This window comes from Mesoplodon mirus (assembly GCF_964341445.2).
Source record: "Mesoplodon mirus genome assembly, chromosome: 15".
Lineage (NCBI taxonomy): Eukaryota > Metazoa > Chordata > Mammalia > Artiodactyla > Ziphiidae > Mesoplodon > Mesoplodon mirus.
The window spans coordinates 27,476,844-27,504,030 of record NC_138991.1 but is presented as its reverse complement, the minus strand read 5'-3'; the positions used below and the strand labels follow the sequence as shown (position 1 = coordinate 27,504,030).

Here is a 27,187-nt window from a genome sequence, read left to right as displayed (position 1 = left end):
CACTTGCATGACTTATTTGTCACAGTATTCTTTTTTTTAATTGAAGTGTAGTTGATTTACAACGCTGTGCCAATCTTTGCTGTACAGCAAAGTGACTCAGTTATACACATATGTACATTCTTTTTTAAATATTCTTTTCCATTATGGTTTATCCCAGGAGATTGGATATAGTTGCCTGTGCTATACAGTAGGACCTTGTTTATCCATTCTGAATGAATAGGTTGTGTCTACCAACCCCAAATTCCCAGTCCATTCCTCTCCCCCTCCCCCCCCCCCCCCGGCAACCACAAATCTGATCTCTATGTCTGTGAGTCTGTTTCTGTTTTGTAGGTAGGTTCATTTGCACCATATTTTAGATGCCACATATAAGTGATATCATATGGTATTTGTCTTTCCTCTTTCTGACTTACTGCACTTACTATGATAACTGCACTCTAGTTGCATTGATGTTGCTGCAAATGGCATTATTTTGTCATTTTTTATGGCTGAGTAGTATTTCATTGTATATATGTACTACATCTTCTTTATCCATTCATCTGTCAATGGACATTTAGGTTGTTTCCGTGTTTTGGCTATTGTGAATCGTGCTGCTGTGAACATAGGGGTGCATGTATCTTTTTGAATTATAATTTTGTCCCGGTATATGCCCAAGAGTGGGACTGCTAGATCATTCTATTTTTAGTTTTCTGAGGAACCTCCATACTGTTCTCCATAGTGGGTGTACCACCTTACATTCCTCCCAACAGTGTAGGAGGGTTCCCTTTTCTCCACACCCTCTCTAGCATTTATTTGTAGACTTTTTAACGATGGCCATTCTGATTGATGTGAGATGGTACCTCATTGTAGTTTTGATTTGCATTTCTCTAATAATCAGTGATGTTGAGCATCTTTTCATGTGCCTCCTGGCCATCTGTATGTCGTCTTTGGAGAAATGTCTGTTAAGGTCTTCTGTCCATTTTTTGGTTGTTTTTTGTTATTGAGTTGTATGAGCTGTTTGTATATTTTAGAAATTAAGCCCTTGTCGGTTGCATCATTTGCACATATTTTCTCCTAGACTGTAAGGTGTCTTTTCATTGTTTTTTGTTTGTTTGTTTATGGTTTCCTTTGCTGTGTAAAAGCTTGTAAGTTTGATTAGATCCCATTTGTTTATTTTTGTTTTTATTTCTATTGCCTTAGGAGACTGACCTAAGAAAACATTGGTACGACTTACGTCAGAGGGTTTTGCCTATGCTCTCTTCTAGGAGTTTTATGGTGTCATGTCTTAGTCTTTATGCCATTTTGAGTTTATTTTTGTGTATGATGTGTTCTAACTTCAGTGGTTTACATTGCAGCTGTCCAACTTTCCCAGCACCACTTGCTGAAGAGACTGTCTTTTTTCCATTTTATATTCTTGCCTCCTTTGTCAAAGATTAATTGACTGTAGGTGTGTGGATTTATTTCTGGGCTCTCTGTTCTCTTCCACTGATCTGTGTGTCTGTTTTTATACCGATAGGACACTGTTTTGATTACTGTAGCTTTGTAGTATTGTCTGAGGTCTGGGAGAGTCATACCTCCTGCTTTGTTTTTGTTCCTCAGGTGTCACAGTATTCTTTCAACAAATATTTCTGAAAGGTATTCTATGTCAGCTTCTGTGGTAGATTCCTCAGGATACAAAGGCACTCTTCACTACTTTTGGAGCTTTGTTTAGCTAGGGCAACAGATGTGTAAACAGTACAGTGACATTGCTAGATGGAAAAGGTAAGCAAAGTGTGCTGTTGGAGTACAGAGGAGGGGTCTTGATCATTAGAAATTTTCTGTAAATCTGTGGTTAGGTCTGTATTTCTTAATTGGCAAAAAGCATACTGCAAAGTACTCCAAGGTGTTTTTTGTTAAGTTCTAACCGGACTAGTAATGGAAACTAAATCAAGGAGCAAATGGTGTTAAGTTGAGAGCTTAAACCGGCTTGCTGTTGCATCTGATAATGCTGAATGTCTTCTTTGCCCATATTTTTCCCCAGTTACCTTTTTAAAATATATCATTTTTAATTTACTTATATATTTATAAATTTATATATTTAGTATAGAGCAGGGATTGCTAACCGAAATACTTGCAGGAGTCGAGCCAGTAAGATAAATGTATAGAGTTGTCCAGGTTTACCTGTGGCATCTTCCAGTGGGTTGGTTTTAGAGCCCTTTGTTGGATAATCACCGTTAGCAGATCCAAGTGATTTTGTCAGTGCAGGAATGCAGAATCATTGTTACCAGAAAGACAGATCTTTTCTCCTTCCTTCTTAAGAGAAACTGAAGGTTGATTTGTTTTTTACTGTTGGCAACCAAGTCACACTTAGAAATATTTATTATGAAAATCTTTAACAAATAATTGAACTTAATATCTGATTCACTTTTTTTTTTTTTTTTGCGGTACGCAGGCCTCTCACTGTTGTGGCCTCTCCCGTTGCGGAGCACAGGCTCCGGACGCGCAGGCTCAGCGGCCATGGCTCACAGGCCTAGCCGCTCCGCGGCATGTGGGATCTTCCCGCACTGGGGCACGAACCCGTGTCCCCTGCATCGGCAGGCCAACTCTCAACCACTGCGCCACCAGGGAAGCCCCTGATTCACTTTTTAAAAACACTGTGGAAAACTTGCACAAGAATGTTCATAGCAGCATTACTCATAATGGCCATAAAGTGGAAACAAATGTCCATCAACTGATGAATGGATGAACAAAATGTGGTATATCCTTACAGTGGATTCAGCCATAAAAAGGAATGAACTACTGTAAAGCTGCGTCATGGATGAACCTTGAAAACATGCTAAATGAAAGAAGCCAGATACACAAGGATACATATTATGTGATTCTGTTTTTATGAAGTGTCCAGGATAGACAAATCTATAGAGACAGAAAGCAGATTAGTGATTCTTAAGAGGTGAGGGGGTATTAGGAGTGACTGCTATGGGAAATTCATTTTCTCTGGAGGTGAAGGTAATGTTCTGGAATCATATGGTAGTGATGGTTGCATGCTACAAACATACTAAAAACCACTGAATTGTACACTTTAAAATGATGGATGTGATGTTGTGTGGATTTTATCTGTTTTAAAAATTGGAAGAAAAAATACTGTGTGAGCCAAATAGGACATATATGTTTGCTATAAAGCAGAACGAATAGGCCGTGAATCTAGACAGAATATTTTAAAATCACCACCTCATTGTGACACTGTAAAAATTGCTCAGATTCACCTTCTGTAAAATGGGAACGGTATTACGTAGGTCTTAGACTTGTTAGGTTTAAAAGTGATAAATATAAATCCCAAGGAGTAGTATAGGCATAGGCGTTCACATTTCTTTAGAATTGGAAGCTGGAAAATGTTTGCTGCCCTCTGTTCCAGCCTATTATCTGTTGTTGGCAAGTCTAGGACAACCCACCCTATTAATTATTGCTTATTGATCACCTGCAGGGAGTATCTCCTGGGTAACCTATCTCCATGATAGTAAAGGAGGGAGAGGGAGAGGATATTACGCCTTATATTCTGCAGTTTCCTCACTGTAATCAGATAGGTTAAATGACAGATCCAAGGTCATATTTGGTCCTAGTGGCTCCAGTGTTCCTGTTCTTTTAAATCCAAGGTTCGCATTTTTCAGTAATAGAGTACTGAACTGTTTCTGTAGCTCTATCAAGGATTGTACGGCACTGTGCTCATCACCTGGGTAAAATGCATGGCCTCATAAAACTTGTGGTTCCAAAGAAACATCTCTCACACATACTGACTGGCTTCACATCTCATTGGGAAGTGATAGTATGACTGTTATGTGATAAAATTTACATGCAAGACCAAAGAGCATCTTTAAAATTGGCTGCACATCAAATATCCATTATACTTGTACAGCCAAACTGCTTTTCTCAGTTCTGAACAGGAGCAGGTCCATATGCAAGGAAATTTGATTTTTGCCAAAATATTGTCTATTACTGTCTTAATATCAGTTCATCAGACATTTATGGAACATATCAACATGCTTAGGCACTGTGATAAACACAGGGTATATACCAAGAGAAATAAACCATGGTTCAGGTCCTTGAATTGATAGTTTAATGAGTGGGAAGTATGTAAACAAAACACATGTGATAATGTCATAAGTATATAGGGGTGCTTTGGCACCACAGAGGAAGTATTTTGGTTCATTTTGGAGAGTTGTGGAAGGCTTCATTGTGGACGTAAAAGTTGCTGATTCTTGAAGGGTGAGTAGGATTTCCCCTAGCAAGCTGTATTGTGGAGGGCATAAAGTATAACGGCACAGAAAAGGCGGGGGAAGCATGTTCAGTACTCATTTGCTTAACATTTTGAAAAGTTTTAAACTTTTTACAAAGTGTTATGGAAATACTAAGCTGTGCAGTAGGAAGACATTAGGATAGAATGGAGGTTGAAAACTGATAGCCAGTTACAATACTGATTGAAATGGAAATGGCTGGATATTCAGGATTTTCATTTCTTCTTGTATCAGTTTTCCTAAGTCTTTTTCCCCTAAGTATTTCAGATATGTTCTTCATGTTATCCTGTGTTTTAGGATACAGCATATGATAGGATTTCTCCCTTTTTTTAATTTAATTTAATTTTTTATTTTATTTATTTATTTATTTTTTCTTTTTGCGGTATGCGGGCCTCTCACTGTTGTGGCCTCTCCCGTTGCGGAGCACAGGCTCCGGATGCGCAGGCCCAGCGGCCATGGCTCACGGGCCTAGCCGCTCCGCGGCTTATGGGATCCTCCCAGACCGGGGCACGAACCCGTATCCCCTGCATCGGCAGGCGGACTCTCAACCACTGCGCCACCAGGGAGGCCCTAATTTTATTTTTTAAATCAGTATACAGTAAAATTGATTCCTTTTTGTGTGTACAGTTCTGTAAATTTTGACACACAGAGAGTCAAGTAACCACCATCACAACAAGGGGACAGGACAATTATATCACCTCCCTCATATTACCCAGCCTCCCACCCCTATTCTCTGGCAACCACTGTTCTGCTCTCAGTTACTATAGTTTTATCTTTTCACGAATGTTATATAAATGGAATCAAGCAATATATAATATTTTGAAACTGGATTCTTTCACTCAGTATTTCTTTTGAGATTCATCAAAGCTGTGTGTATCAGTAGTTAGTTCCTTTTTATTGTTGAGTAGAATTCCATTGTATGGATGGACCACAGTTTGCTTATCCATTTAAGATTCTTTGGTGATTATGAACAGAGCTGCTGTAAATCTACATGTATAGGCTTTTTTGAACATAGTGAGTGGGGCTTCTGGGTTACGTGAAAATTTTTAACTTCCTAAGAAATTGCCAAACTGTTTCCAGAAGGGCTTTGTTATACTATTTTGCATTCCTACTAGCAATGTAAGATCTCTCTAGCACCTAGTATTGTCCACATTTAACTTTTAATTTGAAGTAATTTCAGATTTACAGAAGAGTTGCAAAGATAGAATCCTCATATACCCTTCACCCAGCTTCCCCTAATGTTAACGTATCACATAACCATGACACTTTATTAAAACTAAGAAATTAACACTGATACAGTACTATTAACTAAACTGTGGACTTTATTTGGATTTTACCAGTTATGTCGTTTTTCTGTTCCAGGATCCAGTCCAAGATACCAAATTACGTTTAGTTGTTTTGTCTCCTCTAGTCTGTGACAGTTTCTCAGTCTTTCCTTGATTTTCAAAGCTTTGACAGTTTTGGAGAAGACTGCTGAGATTTGTAGAATGTCCTTCAATTTAGGTTCTAATCTTTTTCTAATCTCTAATCATGATTAGATTATGGTTATGGCTTTTTGAGAATGCCACAGAGGTGATGTGCTCTTCTCATTACATATTTAGGGTATATGATATTAACATAACTGATCTTTAGTGATGTTTAGATAGTGTCTACCAGGTTTCTGCACTGTAGAGTTGCTATTTCTCCCTTTCCATACTTATTCATTAGAAGGGCTTTCCTAAGTCCAACGCACCTTCAAGAGAAGGAACATTAAGCTACACCTCCTCGAGGGAGGCATATCAAATAATTTGTGGACATATGTTAAAACCATCATAGTAGTTAGTGAGTATACTGGAGGAGATACTTAGAGGCTATGCAAATATCCTATTCTCTTAAAAATTTTACTAACCAATTTTAGCATCAGTCAGTGGATCTTGCCTGTGGCGATTACTGTGCTGATCTAATGGTAATTTTCTATTTCTTTTTTGCTTTCTACATGTGTAAGTTGAATTCTTGTATAAGGAAGATTTTTTTAATTTATTAAATCATTTATTTATATAGTGTGGACTCGTGGATGTTTATTTTATTCTTTGGGGTTACTATCTAATACTGTCATTATATTTTATTCAAATTGTTCAAGCTTTTGCACTTGGAACTCTTTCAGGTTGGCTCCCATGTCCCTTTGACTACAAGATTTGCCAGGCTATCCTATGTTTTCCCTGCCTCGATCCTAGAATCAGCCGTTTCTCTAAAGAGCCCGCCTTCCTTTTATTGGAGAAAGGTATTGAGAAACCAAGGTTTGGACACTATTCTTGTTGCTACTCATTGACACTACTTCTAGGTGCTCTTAGTGGACAGAGCTAGGAATTTGCATCCAGAAATGTCCGCTGTTCGTGGTGCACAGTTCTGTGGGTTCTAACAATACTTAGAGTAATAAATCCACCTCTGCAGTATTAAACAGAACAGTTGCATTTCCATGTGTCAGTCACTCATGTTCTGTCTTCATAGTTTTGCCTTTTTCAGTATGTCATATAAATGGAAACATACAATACCTAGCTTTTTGGTTCTGGCTCCTTAACAAAATATATTTAAGATTCATCCATGTTGTTGTACAAATCAATAGTTTGTTTCCCATTGTATGATTATACCACCATTTATTTATCCATTCACTTGTTGGACATCTTGGTTGTTTCCATTTTTTTGCAATTATGAATAAAGCTGCTGTCAACATTTGCATACAGGTTTTTGTGTGAACATAGATTTTCAGTTCACTTGAGTAAATACCTAGGAGTGGGAATGCTGAGTTATATGGTGTTTATTTAACTTTATAATCAGTGGCCAAATTTTTCCAAGATTGCTATACCGTGTTGCGTTTTCATCAAGAATGAATTAGTTTTTGTTGCTCCTAATTAGTTTCTGTTACATCCTCACCAGCTTTTGGTGTCGTCAAATTTTTATTTTTAAGGTATTTTAATAACTCTGTAGTGGATCTCATTTTAATTTGATCTTTTGTGAAGTGTCTGTTCACATCTTTTGCTTGTTTTTTTTTTTTGTTTTTTTTGTTTTTTTTTGGTTTTTTGGGTTTTTTTGCGGTATGCGGGCCTTTCACTGTTGTGGCCTCTCCCGTTGCGGAGCACAGGCTCAGCAGCCATGGCTCATGGGCCCAGCCACTCTGCGGCATGTGGGATCTTCCCGGACTGGGGCACGAACCTGTGTCCCCTGCATCGGCAGGCGGACTCTCAACCACTGCACCACCAGGGAAGCCCCCTTTTGCTTGTTTTTTAATTGGAGTGTTTTCTTATTGTTGAGTTCTTTGTATTTCATACATGCAAGTCCTTTATCAGGTATGTGATTTGCAAATATATTCTATCTGTGGCATTTTTTTCATTCTGTTCACAGGGTCTTTTACAGAGCAGAAATGTTTTAGTGTTGATGAGGTCCAGTTTTTCAGGTTTTACTTTTATGGATTGTGCTTTTGGTGTCATGTAAAGAACTCTGCCTAATCTCAAGTCACAAGATTTCCTTATAAAGGTTTGATCATTTTACATTTAGATCCACAATCCATTATGAGTTGTTTTTTTTTATAAGGTGTGAGGTTTAGATTGAAGGTTGTGATTTTGTATATGGGTCACCAAGTTTCCCAAGACTATTTACAGAAAAGATTATCCTTTCTTCATTGAACTGCTTTTCCACCTTTGTCAAAAATCATTTGGCCATATTTGTGTGGGTCTATTTCTATACCTCATTCTGTTCTATTGATTTATGTTTTATCCCTTTGCTAATGACACAGGTTTAAAAACTGTAAGCTTTGCAATAAATAACTTAAAATTAGATCGTATGATTCCTTTAGCTTTATTTTTCTTTTTCAAGACTGGTTTGGTTATTCTGGTTCACTTGGATTTCTTTTTTAATCCAGTCTGACAGTCTTTTGTCTTTTACCAGAATGATTTATTTCATTTATATTTAATATAATTAGTCATATTTGTGTAACTTTTTTCTCTGTTTCTTATGTTCTGGGGTTTTTTCTTCTTTTTTTCTTACCTTTTTTTGGATTCTTCTTATTCAATTCCCCCCCCACCGCCAATCTTTCTAGTTTGGAAATACATGGTATTTTTGTTCTATCAGTAAGATACCATCGTAAATATTGTAACTTGGAGCCATAACTTACCAAAGATTTTTTTTGAACTTTTCCATAAATTTTGCTCTTCATTTTCTCTTTCAATTCAAACCTTCCAAATGGGATTATTGTTCCTTATTTTCTTTCTTTAGAGATATTTACTGGATGTAGATTTTTTTTTTTTTTTCCAGTACGCGGGCCTCTCACTGTTGTGGCCTCTCCCATTGTGGAGCACAGGCTCCGGACGCGCAGGCTCAGCAGCCATGGCTCACGGGCCCAGCCGCTGCGTGGCATGTGGGATCTTCCCGGACCGGGGCACGAACCCGCATACCCTGCATCGGCAGGCGGACTCTCAACCACTGTGCCACCAAGGAAGCCCATGGATCTAGAATTTTAATGTGGCAGCGGGTTTTTTTCCCCTCAGCACACTATAGGTATTAAACTGTCTTGGCTTCATTGTTGCTTTTGGAGAAAACTGTGCTAATGTTGCTTCTTTGAATGCAGTCTGTCTTCTCTGCTTGCTTTTCAAATTTCTCTTTATCTTCGGTTTTTCTTCTGTTTTATTGCATGATTAGTTGTGATTTCTTTTTATTGATCTTGTGTGGTATTTGTTGGCTACTGGAATGTGATTGTGTCTAATTGCTTCTGGGACTTTCTCAACTGTTAACCTCTTCAGCTATTGCCTCTGCCCTGTCCCATTTTCTCCTTTTCTTCTAGTTCCAATTAAAAGTATATCAAACTACTTCACAGTGTTATTCTTCTCTTATTTTTTCATAGTTTTGACCTTTCTGCTACACTGGGGATAATTTCTAGCCTGTTTTCTAGTTCCTTAGTTTTCTCTTCATCCTTTTGAATCTACCTTTTTTTTTTTTTTTTTTGGCCCCGCCACGCAGCTTGTGGGATCTTAGTTCCCTGACCAGGGATTGAACCAGCACCCTCCATATCAAGAGTGTGGAGTCCTAACCACTGGACCACCAGAGAGTTCCCTGAATCTACTGTTAAATCAGCCCATTTCAGTCACTTCTTATTTCTGAAAGTTCTGTTTTGTTCTTCCATGTTTTGAAATCTGCTGTTACTTTTTAAGTATCCTGTTCCCTGCAGATATTCTGAAATTTATTGCTGTAAGCATAGTCCACATAGTTGTTAAGTCTCTGTGGGTTTTTTCTGTTGTCTGTTCTTTTCTGCCAGTCTAACTATTGGCGTCTTCAACACCTAGTTATCTTTGATTACAAGTTGGATATTGTATATGAAAAATTATTTGTAGGATTCATTTGAAGCCCACAGCAAGCTTGTTCATGTCAGGGGTATCTGTGGACATTACTGGTCCAGGGACCACCTTAAAACAAGCTTTAGATCAGACATTCCCTCCAAAGGGCTATAGTTCTTCCCTGGATCTTCTACTCGCTGTTCACTCCCACCCTAAGATTGTAACTCTCAAGTCTCAGCTTATTATGTTGAGGGCCTCGTCTTTATCCTCCCTCCCTCCCTTCTTTCCTACCTTCAGTTTATTTATTTATCTATTTATTTATTATGAGGAGGGACTCCTCACCTTGTGAGAGCCCTGGGCTTTGGTTTCTGTCAGAGCAAAATTCTAATTCTCAGGGATCAACAAAGACGCTTTGGGCTTCCTTGCTTGCTTACTGCTCTGGGTTCTCATTTTCTCTTCACTTTTGGCTATATGCTTGTCGGTGTTATTTAAGAATGTGAGGGTGTGTGTGTGTGTGTGTGTGTGTGTGTGTGGTGTGTGTGTGTGTGTGTGTGTGTGTAATCCATTCGCTTTGGTTCTCAGTAGGAGAGTTGACCTGAATAACCTAGCCTGCCATTACTGAAGACAGGAAAGTTACCTGCAAAAATCTTCACTTTGAAAACTGAGAAGCGGTCACACTTTCAGGGATTGTCTACAAGCTCTAGCTACTTGTCCTTTCTAGGCATTTTGCTTTGTGACCTCTGCAATAGAACTGATTTGTTAGAGGAGTGGAGAAAGGAAGAGAATGAGATCTAAAGTGCAGTGGTTGTGAATTAATCATTGTTTCGGGGGAGAGGGCCGCACATAGTAACAGTTGAGCAGAGTGCACTAGTGTTTTCCACCGTAGGTGTTAACAGGTTGTTGATCTGATGTGCTTCTTACAGAGGATAACAGGGTGTGCCAGCTTTTGGTCATTTTGGGATACAAAGTTATAGGTCTTTAAAATTCCTAACTTAAAGAATTGTGCTTTACAATTTGTTGTATTGGTGTTTCTCATCTGAATAATTCCTGTGCATCCTTCAAAACTGAGCTTAGATGTTATTTCTTCCCTGACTGCCTTTCCCCAAACATTGAGGTACTCCATAAATATGTATTGAATGGATGATAATGGGTTGGTGGGTGACTTCAGTTCCCTTCAGTTCCTGCAGAGCACCCTGACTTGATTCTTTCAAGCACTGATCAGAGATTTTAATGGTCTGTTTTCTTTGTTGGAGGGCAGAATTACTTTCTCTTTATTCTCCAGGGCCTAGAGAAAGGATCCCTTCCTGGCAATCAAGCATGTTTCCTGGTACATAATAAGTATTAGATAAATGCTTAATGAATGAACATTCTGCTCTTGATTTTGAAAGGAGGAGATAATTGGAAATTAAGGGCAACTATGGACATTTGAAACAAGTAATTCAGATAGTATTAACTACTTATGCTTTTTTTGTGTTCATTTGACCTTCTAAACAGTGCCACTTTGAAAGGGGAAAGGACAAGTTTGTATGACTAAATGTTTGTCTTTGCTTCTACAACAAGGCAAAAACATATACGTAGTTTGTTCCACAAATCCTCTTACCAGTTTTTGCTGCCTGATTGCTAAGAAGAATTCATTCTCTGCTGCAGTGCTTCAAAGGTGTTTTTTCCTCATACAACTGCTTTTCCTCTAAACAAGTGGTCCTAAATCATGCAGTCAGTGCAATATAAGCACATTCCGCATTCTTTACTATAGAACTCTTTGTCCTGCCTGGACGAGTATGAGCTCTTGTTCATTAACTATGGTTGATCTAGGGATGGGCAGGGGAACCTTTTTTTTTTTCTTAAGATGGAGACCCTAATAAATATTAGAGTTAAAAGACATAATAAAACTGTGTCACAGTTTGAAAAATTTTTAAATTTAGAGTTCCAGAATAACCTTTTCTAGTTCTAATACTAGAAAATTGATCTATAAAACTACATTAGTACAAATGACTGATTAGACTTGTGCATTTTCTGATATTGGTCCATTCACTAAGCCTCTGATTTTCTTTTTTAGTTGCCAGATTGAAAAACAGAAATCACATGGAGTAGAAGAGATTAGAGGGAGAGACTGACTGAAGAGGGCAAAAGGAGTTTTTATTGAAATTAATTAGTTCTGTTACATTTATGTCAATAAACTTACTAGTTTCACAGTACATATTTTAGCCTGATGATTTAGTGAAGTTTTCTTTTCCTTGCATTTTATTAAAATATAGGTCAAGCAGAGCCATGTATTAATAATTGGCTTTGGTTACAGGTGTGGTCTGACTTTAGTAGGGAAAATTGTGTTGACAAGATAATTTGTCATAGTTGATTAATTGGCTTTTATTAGGCTAAGCATTGAGCAAACAAAACTTAGCCATGTCTTCAGAGTCAGTCTGAGGGCTTTTAAAATAGAATTAGTGATCTGAAATTTGAAATTATTAGCCATGAAAGTTACATCTCCTTTTATGCAATACATGAGGACAGTAAGAACTAAGTAAGGTCATTTAAAATGGAATTAGGGCTTCCCTGGTGGCGCAGTGGTTGAGAGTCCACCTGCCGATGCACGGGTTCGTGCCCCGGTCCAGGAAGATCCCACATGCCACGCAGCGGCTGGGCCCGTGAGCCATGGCCGCTGAGCCTGCACGTCCGGAGCCTGTACTCCGCAATGGGAGAGGCCACAACAGTGAGAGGCCCGCGTAATGCAAAAATAAATAAATAAATAAAAATAAAATGGAAATTAAAAGGAAAGGTAATACTTTTTCTGTAAGTTATATTTTTTTAAGGTATACTTCTATTGTGAATGGTAGGTAGGAGAATTGACCTTCAGGATACTCAGGACTCAAGCACTTTTCCCAACTTTCAGATAAGCCATTGTAAAAATTGCTGAACTAGAGTTTCTTCAGTATTCTCTTAATTCTAATTGTTGTGGGAGAAAAGTACAAATCTTAACTGTGGCCCTGTTATTTAATAGAAGAAGCTATAATGGTAGGGCGGGGAGTGAAGAGAAAATTACTCAAGAACTCTTTGAGTTAGTCTTTTAATTTTCCTAGCTATGTACCAGATGACCTGAAGTGTTTAGGGGTACTCTACCTTTTGGAGGCAACTTCATTTTTTTTTCATTTTTTTGAAAATAAACCAACATTGATTTGATTGACGAATAATATTTACTGGACCTCATACAAAATGCAGAGACTTGAGCTGGGTACTGTAAAATCAAAAGATGAATTAGATAATGGATCTTGACTTCAAGGAGCTAAGGGTCTAATAAGGAAATTAAGGTATGATGTAGAAAGTGATAAGTTCAGTTCGATAGGAATGAAAAGACATGAACCTTGGGGGCCAGCCATTTTGGCTTTGAATCCCAGCTCCATCTCTACTGGATATTCTTGCCAAAGCTACTGAATTTACTTAGGCTGTTTTCTTATCTGTAGATTAGGAAAAGAAATGCCTGCCACATACAATTCTGGGGGAGAGGTGTGGGGGACAGGTATTTAAAGCTGAAAAACTCTTTTAGCTCCAGACTTATAATACCTGATTGCCTTTTCAGTACCCTTTTTAATATGTCGAAGAGCCATTTTAACCTTATGTTCAAAACCTGACTTGTGAGCTCTTCCAGAATGTTTTCTGTCTCCATGAATGGCATCAACAGTCTCTCTAGCCAGAAATCTAAAAGTCACTTCCACTCCTTACCCCATTATCCAGTCCACCCAGAGCTATTGATTTTACACCATAAATTTTGTTCGTCATATTAGTTCACTTATCTCCTTTGCTACCACCATAGGTCAGGCCTTCATCATCTGTCTTACACAGGCTACTGTTGATAGCTTTCTGTTTCCCTGAAACTATTCTCTCTTGCCTGTCTCACACCCAGCCAGAGTAAACTTGTTCAAAATGTACATATGGGTCACTTTTCTGCTTAAAATTCTTCAATGAATTTTCATTATCCTTAATCTGCAGATAAAATCTTAAAGGCACATTCATCTCACTGTTCTGCCTTGCTCATTATTGTATTCCCAAAGCCTAGCATAATACTTTTTCATAGTAGATGCTCATATATTTAAGGGATGAACAAAGGAGGGAATGTCTGAAAGAACCAAATCTGTAGTTGAGAGATTTAGGCTGTCCCTGTATTTCCTTCCTTTTAGGCTGCATGTGAATATACATACACATTTACAGCAGTACAAGTGAAATAGTATTTCTGAATAGAATGTTTATCTTCTTTTTTCTATCTTTTCACATCCCCTCTTTACCCCATTCCATCACCCTCCCTCATCCCTCCCTGCACCATTTTATTTATCTGAAGTTGCTAAGCTATAGTTTAAGAACACACACCCCTCCGTCCCCCACCCCTATTTTCTTCTCCCCGCATAATTAATGAAGGCCAACTATTTGGAATTCATGTGAATGACTCTCTTACTCTAAGCAGATTATTTGGTATGCATGACAGTAAAGTGAAGCACCTCTTTGGGTTACTGCAAAATAGCTCGTTGTCCTCCCAGTGGAGAATCAAATTCACCAGTTCATAAATTAGGTCCCAGTTGATGAGGCACAAAGCTGCAAGGGCCAGTCAAACAAGTACTTGAGAATCTCAGGAGTTTCATTAGTGAATAGCCTTGCTCTGCGCTTCTCAGAGAATGCCAAGGCCTTATGAGAGCAGAAGACTGGGTGGTAAGAGTGTGATTGATACATGGGCTAATTAATGGGAGTTGGAGAATATTTTCCATGTGAGTCAGATGATTTCCGCGGAGAAATGAGGTCTCATTTTGTAATGGCATGTCCACCCATGAGTTGGCCCTCAGAGGCTGGGAGTTAACCACAGCTCCTATAATTTCTGTACTTTGCAGAAAACTAGGAGTGAAGACCACAGGCTTTTAAGGTTAGGCTTCTGCTTATTAGTTTTCACTAAGGAGCAATGGCATAGTAATCATTTAATAATAATTTACATGTGTTCAGTGTTTTTGAGCCCTTTCTGGAAGATCATCTCACTTGAGCTTCCCTTCAGTCTGCAAGTGCAGTTAGGCAGGTTTTATAAGTGATGAATCAAAGCTGGAAGAACCCCAGTAGAGGTCCTGTAGCCAAACAGGGATTTGAACCCAGGACTCCACTGCTTGCTTCACCACATTGCATATTGCATCTAATCCCATTTATTAAATTTGTGCTGATTTTACAAACTTCTTAAGTTCATCGGGGAAGAGCTTTGAGATCCAGGGTGTCTTACAGAATATCAACAGAAAGAATAAAATACCTATAAAGGAATATAGAGACTGAAGAGAAAGATACCGTTTCGGAGAAGAAGGTAAGAATCTAAGAGTTTAGTAGTGTTAAGATTCATAAATTCCTGGGACTATTTCTGCTGGTTTAATGCTGTTGTCTATACCGCTTGGGCTACTTGCGCACTTACACACACCTTTACCCACCTCCCTAGTGTCTTGCTGTTGTCAGTGCAGTGATAATCATCACCAAAAAAGCCAGCAGTCCTAAAGCACAAATGACCTTGTTTCTTTGGGAAGAAGGAAAATTACAATAAAAGTGTCTGCTTTCTGGTTTTTTGCTTGTTTGGGTGTGTGTGTGTGTTTATACTTAATCGATATTAGGTAAAGATACATTAGGTTATTATCACCCAGGTGGTTTTATAAAACCAAAGAAATAAATATTTGGAAATAATTTTAAAGACGGCTTTGGTCCACTTTTTAGTAAGTATCTGAATGATTTTATCGTGTTCTGGCCATTTAAGTTGTATACATATGGGACCCCAGAGTTGAACAGAGGCAAGTTATAGGGGCTTTTATGAATTGGAGAATTCGTAGGTAGACATATGGATCTTTTGATCTCATATATTGCTGGGGGGGCGGAGTATCATTGTTTGTCATACTTTTGGAGGATAGCATTAACCCCCATCCTAGTCTTTCTTGCTTTTCCTCTAAAAGCTTTAAGCCGCTGAAATTGTGGGCATAAGGAGACATCTCTTCTGGCTTACTTTTTGGTGTAGTAGCTAAGCTCCAGCTTAAATACAACATTGGAAAGAACATGTAGATTGTTGTGAGTCATAGAGGTCTCAAATAGGCACAGTTCTAAACCCTTGACACTTATTAGCTCATTGAATCCTCACCACAAACCTGAGAGGTGAATACAGTTATCTCTGTTTTGTAGTCTGGTTAAGTGTCGTCAGCTCCTTCTAGCTGTGTGTCCTTTGGCAAGTTACTTAACCTTTCTTTGCTTCATTTTCCTCATCTTTAAAATGGGGGTAATGGTAACTGTCCTTACCAGTTCCTTGTGTGGTAAGGGTTATGAAATAATTCACATAAAGCACGTAGTGAATGCTTGTAGGTGTTAGCTGTTGTTATCTAACTAGTTTATGATTACATGGCAAAAAAGATTATCGTCACAAGAATCAGAAGTTTGGTTTCCAGTCCTTAACTCTCGTGTTAAGTAGCTATGTGATTATAGGTAAAATTTCCTCTTTCTGGGCCTCAGTTTTCTTATACCCATTTTTAAAAAACTTTTTACTTGGAAGTAACTTCAAGTTTATAAGAGACAGAAATAAAAATAGTACAGATATGACACCAAAAGCACAGACAACAAGACAAAATAGACAAATTAGAGTTCATCAAAATTTAAAAGTTTAGTGCATCAGCGGACACCACCAACAGAATAAAAAGGCAGCCCACAGAATGGGAGAAAGTATTTGCAAATAACATATCTGATAAGGGATTAGTATCCAGAATATATAAGGAACTTCTACAACTCAACAAGCAAAAGAAAAAAAAATTAAAAATAAAGGACTTGAATAGTCATCTCTCCAAAGAAGATAAATAAATGGCCAGTAAACACCTGAAAAAGTGCTTAGCATCACTAATCATTACAGAAGTACCAGTCAAAACCACAGTGAGATACCACTTTATATCCATTAAGATGGCTGCTATTAAAAAAAATTACATAAATGCTGGAGAGGATGTGGAGAAATTGGAACCTTTGTGCATTGCTGGTGGGAATATAAAATGATGCAGCCACTGTGGAAAAGAGTGTGCTGGTTCCTCAAAAAATTAAAGATAGAATTACTATATGATCCACAGTTCCACCCAAAAGAATTGAAAGGAGGAACTCCAGAAGATATTTGTACAGCAGTGTTCATAGCAGCGTTATTCACAATAGCCTAAAGGTGGAAACAACCCAGGTGTCTATTGATGAATGAATGGGTAGACAAAATGTGGTATATACATGCAATGGAGATACTCAGCCTTAAAGAGGAAGGAAATTCTGGCATATACTACAACATGGATGAACCTTGAAGACACGCTAAATGAAATGAGCCAAGTGTAAAAGGGCAAATATTCTACAATTACACTTACATGAGGTACCTAGAGTAGTCAAGCTCAGAGACGAAAAATAGAATGGTGGTTGTATAAGGAGCTGGGGGAGGAGGGAGTTGGTGTTTAATGGGTACAGAGTTTCAGTTTGGGATGGTGAAAATTTTCTAGAGATGGAGGATGCGGTGATGGTTGTACTAGAATGTGAATGTACTTAATGCCTCTGAACTGTATGCTTAAACATTGTTAATTTTGGTAAATTTTATGTTATGTATATTTTACCACAATTTTAAAAAATATATGTTTCAACAAAATTAAAATAGTACAAAGAAACATCTGTATCCCCATTTACCCAGATTTACTTACTGTTATATTTTACCCCATTTGCTTTATCATGTGTGAGTGCATTCTTGTATACACCTAATCTAAATCCAGTTTTGTCATTTGATCTGATAGTATTTGTAATAGCATTTTTTCCCCTCTAGTACAGGATACAGTCTAGAGTAGGACATTGTATTTAGTTGTCATGTCCCTTTAGCCTTCCTTTATCTTTTATAATATTGACATGTTTAAAGAGCACAGTGTATTACTCCCTACCCCTGAATTTTTTAATAGAAGCTTCCTCATTTTCTGTTTGTCTTTTGCCTTGTAATTAGATTGAGGTTACACAGTCTTGGCCAGAAAATGCATGGGTGATGTGTCTTCCTCAGGTTATAACATCTGGAGACTCAGTATCTTTTTTTTAAATATGATTGGCTTTATTCTGTGATTTATGCATCATCGGACAGCGTCCCATCAAACAAACAGAAGAAAGGTGTTCCCTCAATACATTTGTAACTAAATGCAGAGTAAAGGGAGTCTACAAATGCTATAGGAATCTCAGAGAATGGAGATAACGAGATTGGAGTGGTGGGGGGGGGGAAGACATGAAGGAGACTTAGTTTACTGATTTGGTAGAAGGCACATTTGTAAAATTTTACCAGCTTTTCCTCGGTATCAAATTCTGCATTAGTTCAGCCAATATATATTACTGTCTTCCACCAGTTTTTTTATTTACTTATTTTTTAATTAATTAATTAATTAATTAATTTTATTTATTTTTGGCTGCGTTGGGTCTTCATTGCTGCGCTCGGGCTTTCTGTAGTTGCAGAGAGCGGGGGCTACTCTTTGCGGTCCACAGGCTTCTCATTGCGGCGGCTTCTCTTGTTGCAGAGCACGGGCTCTAGGCGTGCGGGCTTCAGTAGTTGTGGCTCGCGGGCTCTAGAGCGCAGGCTCAGTAGTTGTGGCGCACGGGCTTAGTTGCTCCGAGGCATGTGGGATCTTCCCGGACCAGGCCTCGAACCCGTGTCCCCTGCATTGGCAGGCATATTCTTAACCACTGCGCCACTAGGGAATCCCTTGCTAATACTTTTTGTAGAATGTATAAATAGTAGTAGTGCTGATGGGCTTATCCACAATGCCATTCTTCCCTTTCAGGCTATCTTTTAAAGAGCATCCAAACTTTAGATGAAGAGGTAACAGGCTACTTTGTAGAATAGGATTAGGGCCAGTATAGGTTTAAGTATGTTTCTTGGGATTTTGGTGTTTTGTTTTAATTTTTCCCCATGTTTCAGGAAACACTGTGATTGGCACAGTTGGGATATATTCATCGGTTAACATGTAGGAGAGCCAAAGGTATGTTTGAGGCCATTACTCAGGATGATTTTTTTTCTTCCTATATGCTTTTTAAAAATGGTTCCTTGGCCTTTGTGTGTTTTGTTTCTGCAGTTTGAAGAAAACAGTTCTGAAACGAGGTCTTACCCCCAGCTGCCTCTCAACACAGTGATTGCCATCTCTCCAAACGTCAAGTCCAGCTTTGTCCGCCAACCTGTCTGACATGTCGGGACCCGTGCCAAGCAGGGCCAGAGTTTACACAGATGTTAATACGCACAGACCCCGAGAATACTGGGATTACGAGTCACATGTGGTGGAATGGGGGTAATAATTTCCGTTTACTTCACTGTACTCACCCAAAGGGCTGACTCTTGTTTATTTGTTGCGTAATTTACAACAGGAAGCTTCCCTGACTGTACAGTTATAAACCTCAAGATTGAACGCAATTTTTGTTTTCTTCTACAGTAAAGAAACAGGGTATTGGCTTTGGTCAGTTAACAGTTCTGATGGGTTTACCATTTTAAAAACATTTCGGTCTCTTATTCTTTTCTCCGATGTATATATTCTGTATGGTAACAAAGAGTTATCTATTAGCTTGCTCAGCTAAGGGCTTTGCAGTTTGGTGAGAATTAATACTTGAGAGACTTTGAAAACACCAGGCTCTTACATAAAGTATTTTTGAGGTCAGAGAATGTTGTCCCATGATGATACTGAAGGATAAAACAGTTCTCCAGAAAGGTGTCCTCTTTCTGATGAGAAGCAAAATTAAACCCTTAAAACATTTGCCCTTATCATGAGGCTAGCCATGTGTAACGTGGAATTCAGCCCAAATTCCATCCTGAACAGTTGCAGTCTGCCTGAACAGCTGTGTTTGCCCTCCTAATTTTCTGTGCAGTCTCATTTGGATGTTTGCATTTCTTGTCCCAACATAGTATGTATTTAATTGATCAGCTCGTACCTTTTGTGATAAAATTATTTTGATATTCAAATGCAAAAGATAGCAATTTGAAAGCTTGGTAAAGCTGCAGCTCCCATACACTACATTTTATATCTGTCCACTTGTGATTTTCATAGCATGTAAATGGTCTTCAAAATTTGTCATAGGGTGTGTTTTAATGCTGATTGGGCCATGATTCTTAACGGTAAGTACATTATCTCTGCACAAGGAGGTACAGTGTGCTTCAAAGATACCATCAAGAACCATGGTACAGTGCCAATAAGTGTTATCATTATTGATAATCTAACAATTTTCCTCTTACATCACATGTTTCGGACTCTAGGAATACCTGAATTTTACTGCAGACATTTCAACTCTCTTCAACTTAAGTGCTTTGAGCTTAGTTCTGCTTAAATGGCACTAAACAACCCTTTTGAGTTTTTGGCGTGGTGCTGTTTGCTTGCTTGTATTTGTTTTCTGTGCCCTCCCACAGGAAAAGAACTCGACCAGAGCTAAGAGCTTCCTTCCCTAGACCTGCCGTGATTATTACATTGTCCATTGTCCTTAGTACCTTTTACCTTCTCTGTTCATTCACTTTTCTTTTTTTTTTTGCTTGAGAAAAATGAATGACTGATTTTTTACATTTTTTACACTGAATTTTCAGTGTCTCCAGCAGGAGTAAATAGCATTTAGGCCTTATTGAAAAGACTCTCATTCTTTAGAGCAAATTCCTCTAAGTTGTAAGCAGAGGCAGGGAGAAAAACGTTAGCATTTCCCTTATTCTTTTTCACCTCTGATGTTGCTTAGTAGTCTTGGAATATGGGTAAAAGTAGGAGAAGGGACACCTAACTGTGGTTCATGATCTGTGGCGTGGTTTGCAAACTTCATTACGTGGACTGTCCTCGGAGCTTTGGAGGGCAAGTTGGAGGTCAAACCTATATGTTTGAAAGCCACTTATCTGCAAAGAGACCCATTAAAAATCGGCTGCTCCCAAAGTGTGGCTGAAATGAAATATTCTTGTATTGACTTCCTGTAAGATGCCAACACTGAGCCAGGCACTGAGGGACAGGAATATATAAAAATTATTTTCCAAGGGAAAGCTGTCTGTTGTTGGAGACAAACATACATAACAAACCCCAATACAAGCTATCTACGTGTGGTATGTCAATAGAGATGTGGACAACTTGGGATTTGAAAGAATAACTGAAAGTCTTAAATTTTTTAATTCTAGGATTTGGAACACACATTTTAAATTGGCCAAATTTTTTAAAAATACAAAGAAACCAATTTGGGAATTATTTGAAATACATTTTATTTCTTTTACTCTACTGGCTATAGTTTTGTAAGTTGAATTAGTGCTTGATAATTTGAACTTTTTAAATCATTGTGACTGACTCTTTTTGTTCCCAGAAATCAAGATGACTACCAGTTGGTTAGAAAATTAGGCCGAGGTAAATACAGTGAAGTATTTGAAGCCATCAACATCACAAATAATGAAAAAGTTGTTGTTAAAATTCTCAAGGTAAGTACAAGAAGAGAGATTATAACTTCACAGGTTTTTGGAGTTTAGACATTTTTTTTAAAGTAGCACTTGAAAGGGTTTTTGGAGTGCTTTAACACCTTGATTTTATTGCTCCTTTGAAGTCGGTAGAAGAGATTATCTTCATTTGACAGATCAGGAAACTGAAGCAAGAGAAATGTTTGACTCAAATCGTACAGCTAGATTGTGGCAGAGGGAGGGAGTAAAGATGCAGTCTTCTCTGTCCTAGATCTTGCCTAACACTGATTTCCTATTTCTTACATTTTTAGTTCTATTCCATGCTTCTGTTTTCAATGAGTTTTTAGCTCTACTGTGTAAAGATGAGGAGCCACAAATGCAGACTTTTAGAGGACAGGTGGATGACATTAATTAATGCAGCTAATCTGATTTAAGTGCCCATGATTAGAAGATGTGAGTGATGGGTACTATGGCATGTGCTCCAGCTCCAGCTGATGATTGCCCAGCAGCAATGCAAGTCTAATGTTGTTTGGTACTGTTTTGCAAAAAGAAGCTAGACATTTATATTTGTATACTAATTCCCCTGGTTTTTAAATGTTGGCTCGAGTTTTTTAAAACACCATGCAGGCCAGATTTGGCCAATGAGCTATCTGTATGCAAATTGTGATTTAGTTATAACTGTACTGTACACTGCCATATATCAGGAACTTAGCATACAGTTCCTTGCCACAGGAACTTTTCCATATTTGACACGAGAAGCAGAGGGACCCAGACTTTCTCAATTTATAGCACCCATATTGCCTCAGTGACTCTCACAGTACCCCTAAGCCAAAAGAAATACAGTTTTGTTTATTAAGTAGTTAAGTCCAAATAACTAAAAAAGGTATTTATGTTTCAACTGGTAGCCATTTAAAAAATTATACACATAAGTTGAAAGAGAAAAGTAATTTTATTTTATTCTTATATAACCATAATTAATTACTATTGGGATATGTATACCTGTTAGTCACTGCACAACTTCTCAAATGTTGGAATCAGATTGGACACCAGCAGCCTCATTTCCTGTTCCACATTGATTTTTGCACAATACTTGCTTTTTGTCACAGCAACTGCTGAAAACCCAGTTTCACAAAAATATGCCATTAAAAAGAGAATGTATTGCAATCTAATATTGAAACTGAACTACCTCAGGCTGGTGGTGTACTCAGTAACTGACAGACAGCAAGTATTAATTGGCGTTTTCCCTCAAAAATTAAAAATCCCACAGAATACATGTGAATTTGCTGGGGTTGTTTTGGCATACCTTTCGGGAACCAAAGTTTAAGTATTTATATGTTGTGTAGAAAGAGAACTAGGCTGGAAATAGGGACATTTGGATTCTAATCCAAACTCTAAAAGTAATTAGCCATGGTAGTCCTTTTAATTATTTAAGACATATTGGTTCATCTGTGAAAATGAGAGTTACCAGGATCAAATACAAAATTGTATATAGATATATACTTTGGAAACGGAAGTTCTGTGTAATTGTAAAATGATATTCCTATGGAAAAGTATATGATAGACTGAGATGATATATTATTTAGAGTCATCTGAAGGCATAAATAGTGAGTCTTACAGTTCAGAAGAGAATAGTGATGGTTAGGCAAAGCTCCCTGGAACTGTTTTCAGGCCCTGAGTGGGAGAAGGATTTGGATTGGTGTGCATGGGAGCATGGAAGGGAAGCATAATCTAGAATGCACAAGATTAAGAAAAGAGGAAGAAATAAGTGAGAGAAATGTTACATGTGGAAGCTGTCATGTGATCATACATAGGAAGTAAACTTGGAAAGGGAGATTAAATTAGTGATGGCCTGGGAAAAGATAACATCTCCATTTCCTTCCAGCCTTGAAAAATATGATTTTTATCTCATCTAGGTTGTTGGGAGCCATTGATGGTCTTGAGTGATGGGTGGTTTGGAAAGATTTTTTTTTCTAGCTCAGTCTTTTCCTAACTGTACTGTATATGTTACTGTAACTGTGTAGCTACGTGGTATAATTATAGATTAAGTTCACTCATAACTATATTTAAATTTTTTAATTTTCCCCCATTTATTAGACAAAATGTGCATTGATCACATTAAATTAGGATTTAAGTGACCTGCGTGCTCTGTCTAGCTTTTGTAAGTTTATAGATTTTAAGGGTTCTGTAGAATAAAGGTTTTGTAAACCAGTAGCTTTCTGCCATCAACCAGCAGTTGGGATATAGTGATTTAGTAGAAAACAGGAGAGAGATTGATGGATTAGTTCCTGGAGAGTAGAAACATCTCCTAGATACTCCAGCAGATCAGAAAGAACTGGTAGTCGAAGCAAATAGAAAACTTGTGATCAGCTTGTTTCCTAGCCAGTGTAGTGAGTTCTGATAGAAGCAAGGCTGAGGCCATGGATTGAATTAAATGTGGAATTCGCTATTAGTAAAACAGCTTCCATTTATTTATTTACTTTTAATATGTTTTTTTATTTTGGGGGGGGCCACGCCTCATGGCTTGCGGGATCTTAATTCCCTGACCAGGGATCGAACCCGGGCCCTCGGCAGTGAAAGCTCGGAGTCCTAACCACTGGACAGCCAGGGAATTCCCAGTTTCCATTTATTGACTGTCTACTTTGCATTGGGCCCTTTTGTAGCTGTAGTATTTACATCACAATTCTGCAAGGCAAGTGTAAAGTTCAGAAACACTTAAGTGCTTTTCCCAAAGCTACACAGCTACAAAGCCAGGTTTTGAGCACAGTCTGTTTCCATAATGTGCTTGCTTCCTGCTGTACCATGTGCTTAGGACTCAAGAAAAGGTTAAAAGAGTCTATACAGTATTGTTTGATAGTTCCTAGATCTGGAATATCAACCCGAGAAGTGTCTAAAAATAGATCTCCAGCTCTGTTCTCAAGATTCTGATTCAGCAGATCTATACAGTTTGTATATTTAAAAACCCAGGTTGATAATCAAAGTTTAGTAACCAGTAGTCTTGTTAATGAAGAGATGATATATACTTAACAACAGTTTCTAAGAAGCGTATGCAGTGCGTCAGTAGTCTGAGGTGACCAACACCAATAGGAAAGATTGCCTGGTCCAGTGTGGCAGACACAGGTCACACGTGGTTATTGAGCATTTGAAATATGGCTGGTCCAAACTGAGATATTCTGTAAGCATAAAATACAGCAGATTTCAAAGGCCTAGTACAAAAAAAAAAGAATATGAAATTGCTCATTAGTAATTTTTTATATTGATTTACATGTTGAAATGATAACATTTTGGTTATATTTTTGTTAACTAAAATGTATTATTAAAATTAATTTTGTCTGTTTCTTTATATTTTTTTAAATGAGGGTACTAGAACATTTAAAATACACCTGTGGGGAATTCCCTGGCGGTCCAGTGGTTAGGACTCGGCACTTTAACTGCCACAGCCTAGGTTCAGTCCCTGGTGTGGGAACTAAGATCCCACAAGCCGTGAGGCGCGGCCAAAAAAATAAAACAATAAAAAATAAAACACACATGTGGCTTGCATTATATTTCTTTTGGACCAGCACTGTTTTAGACTGTTTAGAAAGAAGGTTTTGTAGAGGAGGTGCATTTGGACCGAAGCCCTTCTCAAAAAAAACAAGAAAGAGATTTCTGTACCAGAGCAGATGGGGAAATGATGGGTGAAGATAAAAGAATGTGGAGGATATATTGGTTATAAGGCTAGATAGATATTATGTGTTATGTCTCAGCCATATTCTGAGGTCTTTTCAGGTACCTCATTTGATTCTTGCAATAATATTATGAGATAAGTACTCCTGTTGATTGTTTTACCCATAATGAAAGGTTTAGAGAGGTTATATAACTTGCCCATAGACACACAGCTAGCAGGCAGTGAAAGAAGGATTCACATTAGGCACACATTTAACCCAAAAGGTTATACTGCACAAAGATGGTGTGGCCATCTTTGCTGTTGGTCCTGATCTCCTTCATTTCTGTAGGGTGTTTATAAGACTTAGAGAAAGGAATGGAAAGAGCCCCATGTTTCATGCTAATTAATAAAAAGATTTTTCTAGATATATCTTAGTATTACCATTTACATTCCTAGTTTGTATAGTTTTTAAAAGTTAACACATTAGGACTGATGGTCGGAATTAAATGGTAATTCTGCAGAATTTTGGTCTTTGGAGTGGAAATCTTTTTTTCTTTCAATTCAGTATTTGCTAAGTACCTGCAAAGTACCTGGTACAGGGCTAGGAGAAGGGGGATTCAGAGATAAATCTGACACATTTCCTTCCTTCAAGGAGCTCATAAGTAAGCCATTCATGTATTACATTACCTGTTGAAATATCCTGAAATAATTTTTTTTAATGATGTACTTTTACCCTTTCAGCCAGTAAAGAAGAAGAAAATCAAGCGTGAAATAAAGATTTTGGAGAATTTACGAGGTGGTCCCAACATCATCACACTGGCAGACATTGTAAAAGACCCTGTGGTGAGTATAATAGGTGCTAGTAAGGCCCACCAGGGCTGAGGTGGTGTTTGACCCTGAGCACAACTGGCCTCTGTTTGTTCCTCCCTCTACCATTAAGTCCTGCTTTAAAAGTGCTTAATCAGTTATACCACTTAACTAGCTTGGGTCTTTCTTTCAAAGAGATCTCCACCCACAGACTATTTCTTATTCTTCTAGGCTAAGAGACTGATAGCACTGGAAACTGAAATGTGTTAATCCATTTTGCAAACTCAGGTCCGATGCCGATGGGCGATGGGCGCATTGTTGGGCTGCCTAGAGCCTGGTGAGACTTCAGCTCCATGTGTTCTGTTTGAAATCCATCCCCAATATGACCTAAGTGTGGTGATGATCAGAGTGGGGAGGGCTTATAGCAATAGAGGGTTTCCTACTACTGAGGCAAGGACTGCCAAATTAACCACGTAGTGTCCGCAAACATTGTGCCCACTAAAGCTGCCAGGGCTGTTACTAATGTGTGTTTTCTTTTTCTTTCCCCTAGTCACGAACTCCCGCCTTGGTTTTTGAACATGTAAACAACACAGACTTCAAGGTATAATATATAACCAACCATTTCAAGCTGTTGGGTTTTTAGACCACATAGAAAGTCTTTCAGGGATGTTACTGTTAGAAGAGCTTCCTTCTAACTTACTTAAAAAGAGCTTTTCATCCTTACAGTGCTAATTTTTTTTCCTTTCCTTCCTCCCTTCCTCCCTCCCTCCCTTCCTTTCGGCTGCATCGGGTCTTAGTTGTGGCATGCGGGATCTTCGTTGAGGCACACGGGCTTCTCTAGTTGGTGGCGTGTATGTTTTCTCTCTAGTTGTGGCGCACGGGTTCCAGGGCACGTGGGCTCTCTCGTTGAGGCACCCGAGCTCAGTAGTTGCGGCATGTGGGCTTAGTTGCCCTGAGGCATGTGGGATCTTAGTTCCCCGACCAGGAATCGACCCCACTTCCCCTGCATTGGAAGGCGATTCTTTACCACTGGACTGCCAGGGAAGTCCTCTTACAGTGCTAAATTTAAATATAGACATACTCTTGTATAAACAATGCTCACTTTCCATATCTTGGTATTTTGCCTTTTTATTTGTTTAGTGCTCTTTCTAATGACCAGTACTTTTATTTCTCACCATTTGACAGTTTACCATTCGTTTGACAGTTTCCAGTGATGTCATACTTAATGAAAGCAACAGCTCATGTTTAGTCAGGATCTGGCCTTAGGACATTTCTCTTTAAAATGACAAAGTTCAAGAAGAAATGTATTGTGTATATATAAAAGCAAGGACTGCTTGCTTATACCTTAGGATTCCTCAGAAGCTTTGGATTCTAGATCTTAAAAAGAGATGGGTGGGGAAGGGTAGTGTAAATTCTGGTAAAGCGCAAACCTCTGCAACAGATATCTCTGACTTCTGGAAATTCTGGAGAATTTCAGCAATTCTCAACTCCAGCACAACAGAAGAATGTAGGCACTCTCTTGGGTTTTAACTTGTAAAGGTATTTGACTTGCCTTTGCACCAGGCCAGTATCATTAGGTATATGGGTCTTCCCTGGTGGTGCAGTGGTTAAGAATCCGCCTGCCAATGCAGGGGACACGGGTTTGAGCCCTGGTCCAGGAAGATCCCACATGCCACAGAGCAATTAAGCCCGTACGCCACAACTACTGAGCTTGTGCTCTAGAGCCGGCAAGCCACAACTACTGAGCCCATGTGCCACAACTACTGAAGCC

At 38.5% G+C, this 27,187-nt stretch overlaps 1 protein-coding gene across 7 annotated transcripts in view; it reads left to right on the top strand.

Annotated features, from left to right (window-relative positions):
- The window catches only part of CSNK2A1 (casein kinase 2 alpha 1), a 55,735-nt gene that overhangs the window by 11,152 nt on the left and 17,396 nt on the right, over nucleotides 1-27,187 (top strand). For 4 of the 7 annotated variants that reach the window (XM_082645075.1, XM_082645071.1, XM_082645074.1 and 1 more), the window contains 4 exons: nucleotides 18,646-18,855; nucleotides 20,879-20,990; nucleotides 25,351-25,452; nucleotides 25,967-26,017. In XM_082645075.1, the coding sequence (XP_082501201.1) occupies nucleotides 18,755-18,855; nucleotides 20,879-20,990; nucleotides 25,351-25,452; nucleotides 25,967-26,017 (366 nt within the window). In that variant the 5' untranslated portion in view covers nucleotides 18,646-18,754. Of the gene's footprint in view, nucleotides 1-6,387; nucleotides 6,521-18,530; nucleotides 18,553-18,645; nucleotides 18,856-20,878; nucleotides 20,991-25,350; nucleotides 25,453-25,966; nucleotides 26,018-27,187 lie in introns of those variants that run through there. The other 3 variants (XM_082645072.1, XM_082645073.1, XM_082645076.1) reach the window with 3 other exon arrangements.